The sequence below is a fragment of the Cyprinodon tularosa genome, unplaced genomic scaffold (assembly GCF_016077235.1).
Source record: "Cyprinodon tularosa strain WSP-4 unplaced genomic scaffold, ASM1607723v1 ctg71, whole genome shotgun sequence".
In the NCBI taxonomy this organism is placed as follows: domain Eukaryota; kingdom Metazoa; phylum Chordata; class Actinopteri; order Cyprinodontiformes; family Cyprinodontidae; genus Cyprinodon; species Cyprinodon tularosa.
Window position 1 is genome coordinate 664631 of NW_024039463.1, and position 13794 is coordinate 678424.

General features: G+C 36.3%; 1 protein-coding gene across 1 annotated transcript in view; it reads right to left on the minus strand.

Annotated features, from left to right (window-relative positions):
* Positions 1-1865: 1865 nt before the first annotated feature.
* Positions 1866-13794, minus strand: part of ptprq (protein tyrosine phosphatase receptor type Q) — a 51346-nt gene continuing 39417 nt past the window's right edge. Inside the window, exons 40-50 of the mRNA XM_038268737.1 lie at positions 13693-13737; positions 13044-13070; positions 12780-12861; positions 12165-12255; positions 11952-12028; positions 11734-11868; positions 11488-11613; positions 5609-5754; positions 5370-5505; positions 2625-2748; positions 1866-2537 (exon numbers count right to left, since the gene is read on the minus strand). Coding sequence (XP_038124665.1) covers positions 2500-2537; positions 2625-2748; positions 5370-5505; positions 5609-5754; positions 11488-11613; positions 11734-11868; positions 11952-12028; positions 12165-12255; positions 12780-12861; positions 13044-13070; positions 13693-13737 — 1027 coding nt within the window. The 3' untranslated portion in view covers positions 1866-2499. The remainder of the gene's footprint in view (positions 2538-2624; positions 2749-5369; positions 5506-5608; positions 5755-11487; positions 11614-11733; positions 11869-11951; positions 12029-12164; positions 12256-12779; positions 12862-13043; positions 13071-13692; positions 13738-13794) is intronic.

The window sequence follows — 13794 nt, forward strand, 5'->3', positions numbered from 1 at the left end:
GGATGGACATGGTCAGCAATAATACTCAGGTAGGCTGTGGCGTTGCAACGATGCTCAATTGGGGCCCAAAGAGTGCCAAGAAAATATTCCCCACACCATGACACCACCACCACCAGCCTGAACCGTTGATACAAGGCAGGATGGATCCATGCTTTCATGTTGTAGACGCCAAATTCTGACCCTACCATCCGAATGTCGCAGCAGAAATCGAGAGTCATCAGACCAGGCAACGTTTTTCCAATCTTCTATTGTCCAATTTCGATGAGCTTGTGCAAACTGTAGCCTCAGTTTCCTGTTCTTAGCTGAAAGGAGTGGCACCCGGTGTGGTCTTCTGCTGCTGTAGCCCATCTGCCTCAAAGTTCGACGTACTGTGCGTTCAGAGACGCTCTTCTGCCCACCTTGGTTGTAACGGGTGGTTTTTTGAGTCACTGTTGCCCTTCTATCAGCTCGAACCAGTCTGGCCATTCTCCTCTGACCTCTGGCATCAACAAGGCATTTCCGCCCACAGAACTGCCACTTACTGGATGTTTTTTCTTTTTCGGACCATTCTCTGTAAACCCTAAAGATGGTTGTGCGTGAAAATCCCAATAGATCAGCAGTTTCTGAAATACTCAGACCAGCCCTTCTGGCACCAACAATCATGCCACGTTCAAAGTCACTCAAATCACCTTTCTTCCCCATACTGATGCTCGGTTTGAACTGCAGGAGATTGTCTTGACCATATTTACATGCCTAAATGCACTGAGTTGCCGCCATGTGATTGGCTGCTTAGAAATTAAGTGTTAACGAGCAGTTGGACAGGTGTACCTAATAAAGTGGCCGGTGAGTGTATATAATTACAAGAAATTTACAATGACCACCTCAACTAATATGGGATGACTGGGATACCTGTGGATAATGTATGCTGTCTGACATCTTCAGATAGTTGCACTTTAAACCCACAGTAACCTCTTAAAGTGGGGCAATTTTGCTTGTTAGCAAAGACAGTTCTGCTCTCCTCGCAAAGTTTCTGCAGCCCTGCCCCACCTCATCCTAAGGCTATGTTCACACGGAAGCCTGAAGTCACCCAGATCCAATTTTTTTGCCCATATGCAACGTGTATGTGATCTTTTCATGACAGTCTGGACAACAAAGATCAAAATTTTTCCAATGCAACCCACTCCACTTGGCTATGCTATGTGGTCCTGAATCCAATACGTACCTGACCTGTTTCAAACGCACCTGTATCTGAATGGCCAGGTGACGTTCATCAGACCTGTGCGCCAATAATACCCAACAAAGGTCCCTATTCTGCATCTTGCTACGCAAGAAAATTTTATTTAAAAGGAGAGGTGCATAAACTTTCAAACTCAACTGTGTATCAATGTTAGTGTTCTAATAAAAGCTGACATTTTTATTTATTTTTGATGGTACTTCCATTTACCATTGAGGTATTTCTTGATGGCACCTCAATTTAAGTCAGTCATGCTTTATATAGATCTACTTTAGAGACTATATTATATTTCAAGTTTGCAGTTCAGCTTGCACATGTATGTATTATTTCCACTCACATCTTGATTGTGACTTGTACAGAAATTTCTGAATCAGTGGAGTTGCATTGTTGGCTCTTGTGTTTACTGTATCATCTCATATTGACAACACTCCACAGACTTGCTATTAGATTTAGGTTTATCAGGTTTAGAGTAGTGATTCTAAGGTGCATTGGCAGTGCGGGCAGGAGTCAAGTCCTGCTGGAAAATAGAGGCTCGTCAATAGGTGGACACATAAAAAACAAAATAATTTTCCTTGTACATTTGACTTTAGACACGATAACAGCTAAATGGACTAGAGCCTTTCTTTTTTTTTTCAAGTTTATTAATCGCTAAAGAGAAACAAAACATTAAGTGTAATATAACCTCTGTTATCACCAATTTATTTGCAGACATCACTGGCAAGTGTTTCCTTTTATAATTTTTTTTTCTTTTTAATATCAAAAGCTAATAAACATTTGATGACAGTAAACCCATGGGGAAACGTTGCACTGTCAAGGATCAAGACAAAAGAAAAGATTTAATTTTTGCAAATCACTCTTGAGAAAGGATCGGCATTACCTGAACACTAGCAAAGTTACAAAGACACTCAAAAATACCACTTTGGCTGAATAAATTATCTTAAAAAACAGATAATAATGCTTTTAAGTGCTGGAATACAGTTGTGCAAAGTACCTGAAGGAGTACATCAAAGATACAAGTCGGACATTTAGCTCACTCTTTCCTTTTCTGTCCGTCTCATTGCTACAAGTCATAGCTCCTCCAAGAGTTTCTCTCTTTGTGTTTGGAAACAGCTGGACAAGATGTGCAATAAAGTAGAAACGGGGCAGAGAAAAAGATTTGAAGTGGAGCAACCAAGTATTGTTCCCTTCCAGTTCTTTACTGGTAGCCTAACTTGTTTTACAAGGTGGAGGTTCAGTTAAGATTCCATGATTCCAGAAAAGCTCCCACAAATCTTTGTATTAGTGGTTTACATGGTGGTCTCTTCCCATTCCAGCTCAACATCACCTGAAAACCAACACAACAAAACCCGTGGGTTTAGCCCGGTATTACTGTCTAAAGTTTTTGTTCTTATACCAATGTTTGTTTTTTTACCTTCCATGGCATCCAAAGAATCCATCTTTTCCAAAGCTGAATAGTTAACAAACCATATGGACTGGCTATTGCCCTTGTTGTTCAGAAGTTCCAGTGTGCTTTGATGGAGAAAGATGTACTGGGCCTGAAAGCATAGGAAAAAATAGCCAAAGAAGAGTTTTTTTTTTTTCTACTTCTTCTGCCTGATTTGCAAATCTCTCAAAACTGATTTGTGCATCAATTAATTGTGTAACTTAAAAAACAAAATAAGCATCCCAACCCAGGTCAGCCACTGTTTTTAATATACAGTAAGTGAACATGTGTTGCAGCCAATCTATTATAGTTGCTCTTAGAGGTGTTAAGATGTGCAAATTGGTTCGGTTCTGCCCTGTTAAAATAAGCACATTGTGCGTGCCGCTGGCAGGTTGAAATGGACTGTAAAAGGAAATTAAGATTTTTTAGCAATGTTATTAAAGGTAATTATGATAATAATTTTTAGACATAATATTAGTAGCCTATCTTGAAGTGCTACAAATCAAAGTATAAAATAAAATAATGAAAATACATAAAATATAGAACAAAAAATATGGAAAATGTGTTTATCTGGTGTTTGAAGCCATCTTTCTAACAGAAAGGGAGCCCTGTTTACGTTTACAGCTGATTACACTCTAAACAGCCGGATTTACCTCCACCAACTTCTCCCCCCATATGGTTCGCCTCTGAACCATCTATTGAAGAACAAGGTAGGCCAATAGCTGTGCTTCATTTGGAGGGAACATAGAGGGAGAGAAAAATCCCTCTTACAATCAGTTAGAGGCATTTCCAGACACCTCTCCTGATATCCTCTTCTGGGCTCTGAGATGGATGACCTTTGAAAGCTTTAAATATTATTTTATGTTTTTTTTTTTTTTTTTTTTTTTTTTAGAAAAATGTTTCAACATTCAAGTTGAGTCACTTTTCTTTCCTTTTAGTTTACCTTTATAAAGATCGTCTACTATGTTTGGACCTGCTTTCACAGAGGGTTTTTTCTTTATTAATATTAATCTACTATTGTTATTTTTGTCCAAATATTTGTGTGCACATTGTGCACATGTACATGTGCAAACCTTTTGATAATCAGATTCTAGGTGTAAGTGATGGGAAATTAACAGACATAACAGTCATAGGGTGCATGCTACTAATTCTATAAAATAAAATCATTAACTGAAAGGTTAACTCATTATGACTTATTTACTTTCACTGACTGAAAGGTTAATTATTAATGCTTAAAATAATAGGAGAGTTAAGCTTAATCTCTGAGCTCTTTCATTCAGTGAAAAATAATGTGTCAAAAACAAGGTCTTTAATCAAGGACAAAAACATCAAATGTTTTACATGCTGATTATAGAGCACTTCTGTCTGAAAATAGAGGAAAATTTAGTATTTCCAGTTACTGTTCAGACTTTCATTACGCTTTGAATAAAAAGTTAATTTTAGAGGTGAAAGCATGTGAAGAGCTGGAAAAAATGTTTCTAAATGCTGCTAAAAGGCAACAAGAACATCTGAGATATGAAGACAATAGAAAATTTTCGTTCAGAAGGATATGTAAAATTAAAAATAGCTAAATGGCCAATGAAAATCTCAAGGGTGATCTAAAGTGTATAGAGTGATTGGTAAATTATGCGATATGGTGAATTCAAGCTGTTCTGACAAGAAGTCAAAACAAAAAGCCACAAAAACACGCCTACCGTCCTTGTTTTTTTCTCTTTTTTGCGGGGGGTGGGGGCTGGGTTGTGTATGAATTTGAGCCAAAGTGCATCTAGGCATGGTACCTACTGCATTATGCTTTTTTCTTATGCCAAAACAAAGTTGCCATAATATGGAGGTAGGAGCATTGGAGCATATCTCATCATTACCTCTTTCTGTATATCCATAGCAAATGTACAAATTTTATCCCAATCTATTTATTTGCAATCGAATCTGTAATGTTCCCATGACACTTTTGTTTATATGTCACACTGTAATACGACCGAGTTAAATGCATTGTAATTATTGGTATAAAGATAAAATGTGACAAATATCTAGGTGTTTGAAAACGTTTGCTAGGAACTGTACATCACAGCCTCAAGAGTCATATGCACGGTTTTTGTTCAGGCAGGCAGTGCAGGAGGGAAAGCACTATCCAAATATTGACACATGCAGAAAAAATAGAAATGGGAAAACTATGATGAGAGGAGGAAAATAAGTAGAAGATCCCACATTAGGCACTGTGCCAATGCTAGCAATCACTTCTGCAATCACTGAGGTGATTTCCGGATGAGTTCATGCTGTTTTAGGGCGGCGGTTGCTGTTTTGCATTTAACCCTAATCCACTGAAAGATAATTCTCTTAGTTACAAAAATAAACCTTGTTGAATATGGATAATGATAAAAACCGGGCATGATTTTAATTAATTCAGCTGTTTGGCATTTATGTGGCAAATCAGTTCGGATTATTTGGTTTGGAGACAATTATTTTAAATTTCCTGAATCTGCTCAGCATCTTAAAATAGACTATTCTATTAGGATTTTTAAACTAGATTTCATAAACCTGTAAATGGATTGAACAAGTAACCTATAACAGAGATAACAAAACAAAAAATTATATTTTTTCCCCCTACAAACTTAGCCATTATTTGGTCTCAACTGACAAAACCGACTTTATGTCCTTTTTTTTTTTTTTTTTTTTTTTACAGATGTGTAAATATCTTATAAGTTTAAATGTAGCTTTTGTTTCCAGCAAACTCACCAGATTTTGCACCATACACATCCTCTCACTGCGCAGCTCAGCCACCAGCCCATAAATATCCACAAAGTCATGATCTCTGATGTGCTGAATGAGGTGATCGAGAGCAATGAATACGCCTGTTCTTCCCACACCAGCACTGAGGGAAAGGCGAGAGGACAATCATTATCACTCTGCGACCTGCTTCAGAACTTGGCAACCTGTTTCTTTTTATCAACACAATCTATTATATTTTACCATACCTGCAGTGGACCACAATGGTGGAGTTGTCATGGCGATGGGCTCGGACAGCTTTGACAAACTTAATCAAGGTGCTGCAGGATTCTGGTACTCCGTGCTCTGGCCATGATGTGTAGTTGAAGTGTTTGACTAAAATGTAGTGACCATGCTGCAAAAAGGTTTAGACATGGTTAAGTTTAAACTTTTGCCAATTAATTAATAGGCTCTTTATTTGAAAATGTTTTATAGAAATGTATAATCTCATTATATTCATCTCAATAGATTTAATTACAGCTGAACTCCAAATATGAGCCTTGTACATTTAGCTCATTAACAAAATATAGAAACTGAAAAGCATTTTTTACCTTAGAAAAAATTAGGACACCATAACCCTGAGAGGCCTTTTTTTGTCAACCAACTCATTCTTGATTATGGTTAAAGTTAGAAGGCTTTCTTGCAGGTGAGGCCAGTGTAAGGTTACGCCAGAGTCTTAATGAGATCTGAACTTTCATTTCTTATTTCCCAACAAGTTTATCAATATACTGCTGTGTACGGAGTCATTGTCATATGATATATATCTATATGTATATATATATATATATATCTATATGTATATATATATATATATATATATATATATATATATATATATATATATATATATATATATATATATATATATATATATATTCCTATTCTGGATCTTAAAGCAATGTGATTAGGTACATTTAATACCTCAAATGTTATATAACTCAGGGTGCTTCAATGTAAATTTGTGAGGCCAGTTTTACAAGATGAATGGACAAGCAAACATGTTGGCACATACATTTTGGCTTAAGGGTTTATGCTTGCTTCCCCCTTGTTAATTCCCTATTATTGACAGTTTTTGTTTTGCCCCTCTTCCTTATACTGTATTGAAATTATGAAAATACTAGAGAAAGTCCCTCACTGAATAATGTATTCTTAGGAGGTGAACAAATACCGACAGTAAGTGGTTTAAATTGGTTTACAGTGACATATATAAAGATTGACTTTACAGATATAACTTGCAACTGTAAAATCTAAGGAAATCCTTCTTTTCTGAAATCATTAAGCCTTATTTTCAATGGTTGACAGGTTGACAAACAGTCCTGCAACAGCAGCGTCTTTATTCTGCTCCAACTGGGACTGCAATGAAGCTGCAAACTGTGTTCAGAGGATTTGCTGTGCTCTACAAAATGACAAAGGCATTCTGATTCTTAAGATTAGAAGAGTAGTTTGTGCATCAATACAGAATGCAGTTCCAAATTTGTGCACAATCTAAATAAATATATGCAAACATTTATTTGCCATAAATGTACTTTTCCCATTTTTCCTTTATTTTTTCCAATTTAAATCTCTTTGAATTGTCCTGTTTTACTTTTAACACTACAAAAGATTGCCTTTCTTTACCTATATAAATGTTGAGTCCATAGGCAAAATAAATAAATTTGATGTGAACACACTCATGAAAGAGCAAACAAGATCTAATGAAACAAAAGACATGCTGATTTTTTATAAGGTGTATGAGATAATTACTGAGAAGATACAGGTGTGAAGGGTGGCAGAACTGAAGAATTTCCTTAGCTGAAGCTGTTTGCTGCTGTCAGAGTGTTTCTATATGTCAAAAGTATTTAGTGCATCTAAAAGCTTATTCTGTTTGTCATAAAATGTTGGTTTCTAAATCAATTAGGATTACTAGAACTATTTATCCGGGTGTTTTGAAGCACTAACAATGCAGTACACTTCAAATTCAGAGGTTTTCATTTTAAGATTAATTTCCTCATAAACATTTGAGGGAAAACACAGAAGATAAAGACAATGAACATTTCTGAATGACAACATACAGTACTTGATTAAACTTAATGATCCTATTGTTAGTTTATGGCTTAAACTAACAATAGGATAATCTTTTGAAAATCAGAAATCCAAAGCAGGAGAATGCAACAACTGACAAACACTTATAAAGGTTATATGTAGCACATCTAGCACCCTTTGCTCCAAAGGAAATAAAATAAAATAAAATCCACACCACATAAGCCATGTAAAATGACAGAGGATAATCAAGGAAGGGATTTCAAAGTCTGCCCCAAACCTAGAAAAGGCAAAGTTTTGAAAGAGAACTAATTATAAGCAGTACAATACCAAAAGCATAGAGAGGGTACGCTGGAATGTTATCAATACATCACAGTAAATTATTCACAGTACATGATCATTTTAACCTATAAAAATCCCACAAGGCAGATAGAAAATAGAGCAAAATGATTTTTTTATTCCTTGTCTTTGCATCTATCTCTGCAATGTTAAACATTTGTCATTTGGAAACCTCTCCATCATCTACAAAGCAGCTGGTAGAGAAGGTGGCATTCACTGCCATTTTTTCAACACATCTACAGTAATCTTTTTTATATTCAGTTTCAGCAGAGCCTCCGGTGTTAAGTACCTTCAGTAGAATCTCATACTGAAGATGTTAATGAGCTCCTGTACACTTGGCATTCAGATGCAACTTCTCACTTCACTTTTAACACCAGAGTAGGTTGTCTGTAAAACTGTATAATTAAATCTCTACTAAATCAGAGCTCTGCAGATCTAAAAGTAGAGCAGGGCTTAAATTGTGTCTTGCTGGGAATTTTTGTAAGGTCTAGAAAACTAATAGTATTATTTTTAATCTATTGGATGACAATAATAGAGAATTATAATCCTTTGTGTCCACAGACAATTGATGCATGTCTAACCCTTTTTTCAGATTTGTCAAGAAAAAAGCATTAAGTACCTTCAAACAATTGTATCAATTAACAGACACTGACGGATCTATGTTAGGTTTCAATATTTTCTCTTATTAAGAACAACAGTTGATTTTTATCTATTTTATTGATTATTACATCTAACTTGTATTTTGGTGACTACATACCCAAAACTGAGCTAAGTTAATATGTCTATACAGTGAGTGAAATAGGTATTGAACACATATTTCTACAGGTGCTATTAACACCAGTTGTTAGTAACAATCCATGCAATCCACGCATACAAAGAAATCAAACCATAGATGTCTCAGAAAGTAAGTTATTTGTAATAAAGTGAAGAGTGGGAAAAAGTATTGAACACACTTTTTGAAATGTATTTAATACTTTGTACATAAGCCTTTTTGGCAACGAAAGCCTTAAGTTTCCTCCTGTATGGAGAAATTGTCGCCTGCTTTGGTCAGGTGTGATTTTGGCCCATTCGTCCACACATTCTTCAACTCTTCAAGGTTTCACGGGCCTATTCTATGACCTCTGATCTTTAGTCCTTTGGATAGATTTTCTATTGGATTTAAGTCAGGTGATTCGGTGGGCCGTTCTAGCAGCTTTATTTTCTTTCTCTGAAAACAATTGTTTCATTGCTGTGTGTTTGAGGTCATTGTCTTGCTGAAATGTTCAGCCACGTTTCATCTTCATCATCCTGGTAGATGGCAGATTTTTATCAAGAATATCTCTGTAGATTTTTAATTATTCCTTCCTTTAATTGTTTGAACTTTACCAGGTACCATATGCTGAAAAACAGCCCCACACCATGATGTTCCCACCTCCAAACTTCATTATTGGTAGGGTGTTTTTGGGGTGATGTACAGTGCCATTTGACCTTCAAACATGATGTGTATTATATCATCCAAGGTTTAATTTTGATCTCATTTGACCAGAATATATTGTCCCAGTATGTCAGAGGCTTGTCTAAATGTTGTGCAGCAAAATTTAAACGAGCTTCAACATGCTTTTTGTTCAGCAATGGAGTCTTGCATGGTGAGATGCATTACAGGCCTGGGCGGTTGAGTGCATTACTTATTGTTTTGTTTTAAACAATTTTACCTACACTAATTCCATTCTTTCCGAAGCTCTCCACAAGTGTTCTTTGGTTCTTGGACAACTATTTTGATATTTCTTTTTCCTCCTCTGTCAGAAATCTTGTGAGGAAGTCATTTTAAGGTGAAATTATGTTCTTTCCATGTCTGGATTATGGCCCCAACAGGGCTCACTGGAACATTAAGAAGTTTAGAAATCCTTCTGTAACCAATACTATCATTATGATTTGCAACAATAAGGTTGTGAAGGTCTTTGCACTTACCCATGATGAGATTTTTCTTGTGTGATACCAGAGACACCTTTTTATAGGCCATCATTTGGGACTGAACCAGCTGATAATAATTTGCATTGACAAGGGGCAGGGTGGCTTTCTAATTACTGAGAGATTTCAGCTGGTGTCTCTGCTTTCCATGCCTGCACCTCCCTTTCTTCACAAATTGAATACTTTTTTCCTGTGCCATTCCACCTTGTTAATTTCTGGACATCTACAGTATGGTTTAAGTTCTTTGTATATTAGGATTGCATAGATTGTTACCAACACCTGGTGAAAATGTCATGTTAATAGCACCTGTAGAAATATATTTACTATGAAAAATGGTTTTCAATTCTTATTTCACTTTTATATATACTTTTATGGCATTTGAAATTTGAATTTCAAGCCAAATGTTTCAGATTTAGGGTTAGGATAGAAAAATATTGCATTGACCCGAAATGAAAGGATTCAAACCTGTTTTATAACCACCATTAAAGTAAAAAGACCCACATAATTTCAAAATCAATATAATATGGTGTGTTATTCCATTTGGAAAAACAAGGTTCATTTGTCTAGGGCTTTCATTTGCAGGAAAGTATACAAAAAGACAAGTATGTAAACATAACCAAAACTCCTGGCACTATATGTTGAAAAATATGTAGCTAAAATCCATAATTTAAATTTTTGTATATATAATCTAGTGGTGGTGGTCAATTATAACTTAGAGTCTAATGTGAGTTTATTGTTGGTCATAGGCAGATTGCTTTTGTGGGCATAAATTTGGAAAATAGGAATCTGCAGAAAGGCACAAAAACATGCAACATACAGTTGTGGTTGAAGATTTAAATACCCTTCCATTGAAGACAGAAACAAAATCAGCTAGTAAAATAAATTGAAATTGGCAAAAGTAATAAAAAAACAAATGATAAAAAATGGAAATCATGACCTTAATTACGAAAATATATTTACATGCATATATTAACAAAAAAACAAGTAAACAAGCCTGATGTGGCTTCTGAACTAAAATCTTGTTTAGCGACACTTTGAGGCAAACACTGAAATCAAGTGATTTCTATAAAGTTATAGGAATTATTCAGTAAGACTGCACCTGTTCACAGCTATGTTGGTTCACTGTTCATGAGTAGGGTACTTTAATTTGGGTACTTTAATTGTGTTAATTTTTAAACAAAAATTCAAAATATAATTGATTCTACTAAATTATATATTATATTATATATTTTCTTAAATGGGAGGTTATGTAAACTTTAAAGCACACATAAGGAACTTAATTTCGTCAAAACATGCTAATTATAGATGGGATTTATTTAAGTAGACAGTTGCTGCAGAGAAGACTCTATTCCTGTCCTAGTTTTATCTATTCTAAGAGCAGAAAAAAAAACAGTCAAAATCTTCATTGTCTGCTACAGCAGCTACTTTAGTGAAATACTTTTACACCCTGTTTGTAAAAAAGAGTGCTACTGCAGGTCATTCATCCCTGCGGCAACCAGACTGTACAATGCAACACTGCAACAGCAGTAACTGGTGCAATGTTTAATGTGCAATTTAATGTGTCTTTATATTTGATCCCCAGTGCAATAGCTATATAGAATCATACCCATCTATATAAATACCCATGTAAATACTATATATATTGCATATATTCAGTATCAATCACTCAATTAATCAATCAATCAGTAATGAATACTGCATTCATAGGTACAACTAAACAAATGTTGTTTAGTTGTACCTATGAATGCAGATAGTGTTGCATATGTGTGTTCGTGTTAACTACCTTTTCTACTTTTAATGTTCTGACAGTCCAGTCAGGAAGCACTTCCTCTGACACCTTAGAAATGAGGATGTCACTAAACACTGTCATTGGCTTGTTGTCCTCAGGCCAATACTTGTGACAACGAATCTGAAATGTCACAAACACAGTACACAGAGAATATGTCAGGGCTTCAGAGAGGATGTTATCCTTTTATGAAGGGAAGCCCTGAAATGAAACCTAATGTCTGTAACATCACTAACGACGCACCCTGCCTTTCTCATAACACTGTGTGAGCATGGCAACTGTGCGGGTTCCTGTTTCCCAGATCATCCTCCAAAAGTCCGCCACAGTGCTGGGCAGAGGACCCTGAGTGGCTATGAACTCATTGGGACACAAGTAACCCTGCAAAGTGAAACACATAAGATATAGCCTTAGAATACACTTCTAATCAGAGTTCAAGGTGTTTTTCATTAGTGATAACTCACTGAGACAAAGCTTGCATTGACGTAGTCTGATCCTGCCATGCCTGGTTCTGACAGCAGCTTCACTCGGTTGTTATTGTCTAGGTGCCAAAGAACGAGAGGAAGACCATTTAGTAAGAGGCTGTTAAAAAAGGCTTCACAGAGTTAAAAAAAGGTTGCAGTAAGATGGAAAATTTAGGTTGCTTTGTTTTGCTCATTTTGAGTCCAACCACATACAGGGTTTGATGTTGAGAAAGCGGTTTTTGGATTTATTCCAGGGCAGGTCGGCGTCTGTTGTGGCCAGGTCTGGCAGCAGCTTTGGGAGATCCTGGGGAAATAAAAAACAATAACAACACATTCACATTAGCATTCACAAAAACTCCAGCAGCCATGAATTTGAACTTTTCAAAGCTAACTTGGCTTGCCTCATTAAAAACTATTGCACTAATAAGGAGATTATATAAGAGAAATCTATAAGAGCTTTAGAAGTATGTGTAATCAGTTATGATTGATGTGTTTGGGGTTTTGTTGCTGCTTTTGAAATAGAAGCAAACACATAACATTTATGCAGGGAGAAACCAAGCAATATGTGGAAATCCCAAAATATTTTCTCATTTAAACCTTTTTCAAATCCATTAACATGATTCAGTTTACCTCTTGTTTGCAATTGATTATTTGTTTATTATAACAGTCGCTTTACATGCTTCCTCCTGTGTGCACTACCTTTTATTGTCAAATGAAATCCGAATTGAATATATAAGAAACAAATATACGCGAAAATGAGGAAAAGCAGAAGCGTTATGAACAAAGAACAGCAGGTGCAAGGTTCCATCCGTTTAGGCAAACATTTACCGAAAACTCCTCTTGAAACTTTGCATTGTCATTGGCACACAGATCTTCTACGTGCTGCAGGAAGGATTTCTTGTTGACAGGCCTGACAAAGACGATGGTAGAGAAATGCACTGAACGTTAATGACAGAGAGAGAGAGAGTCAACAATACACTATTTTATATCAACTTATTTTAGGGTATAAGCAGTGCAGAGCCATGAAGAACATGCTGATTTCTCCAGCAGCTGCTGTGTGCATGCACGCATCATTTATAAAAGATGACTTACTTGAGCGACTTCCTGTAGCTGAGCAGCCTGGACGAAAATAGAAGCAAAATAAGCAAATTAATGCAATGATTACAACCCACACTTTGGCTTTGCTGCCCATGAAAATTTTACTAATCATTGCAGCAGAAAATACACAGAGATACGCGTTTAGAACCGCATCTTGCGGTTAAATCCACCCTGATTAAACACTGATGCAGACCTTGATTTTCCTGCATAATGAGAATAAGGGGGACAATTGATTGCATGAAAAGTGTGCAGCTCATCTTCTGTGAAATCTACTTGGATCTTCAACAATTGAAAAAGCTTAGCACTTCTGCCCTCCCCGTCTTCCAAACGATTTGGGGCTGGGTAAACAAATTAAAAGGGTCTTGAGGAGAGGGACTTCAGCTAAACTGTTCAATCTCTACTAGGAATGGAGAAGAACCTGCAGGCTATTGGTAAAATGCTGATGTCACTGATTAACTGAACTATCAGCCTCCACAGAAGCTCTCTTAAAACTGCACAGATGGACGGTTTGACGTAAGCCTTAATAAGCAACATGATGACACACATAGGCACACTGTATGTGTGTGTGTGTGCATGAAGTTAAAAGAATAGAACATGCAAACACATCAAAATGAGACACACACACACTAAATGTCCAACTTACTGGATGACATAAATCTCTTTGCGCCTAAAGAAGAAGGAAGAATACCTGGTGGGAGACAAATGTTCAGTGAGAGAAAGACAGCTTGTGTGAGGGAATGTAAAC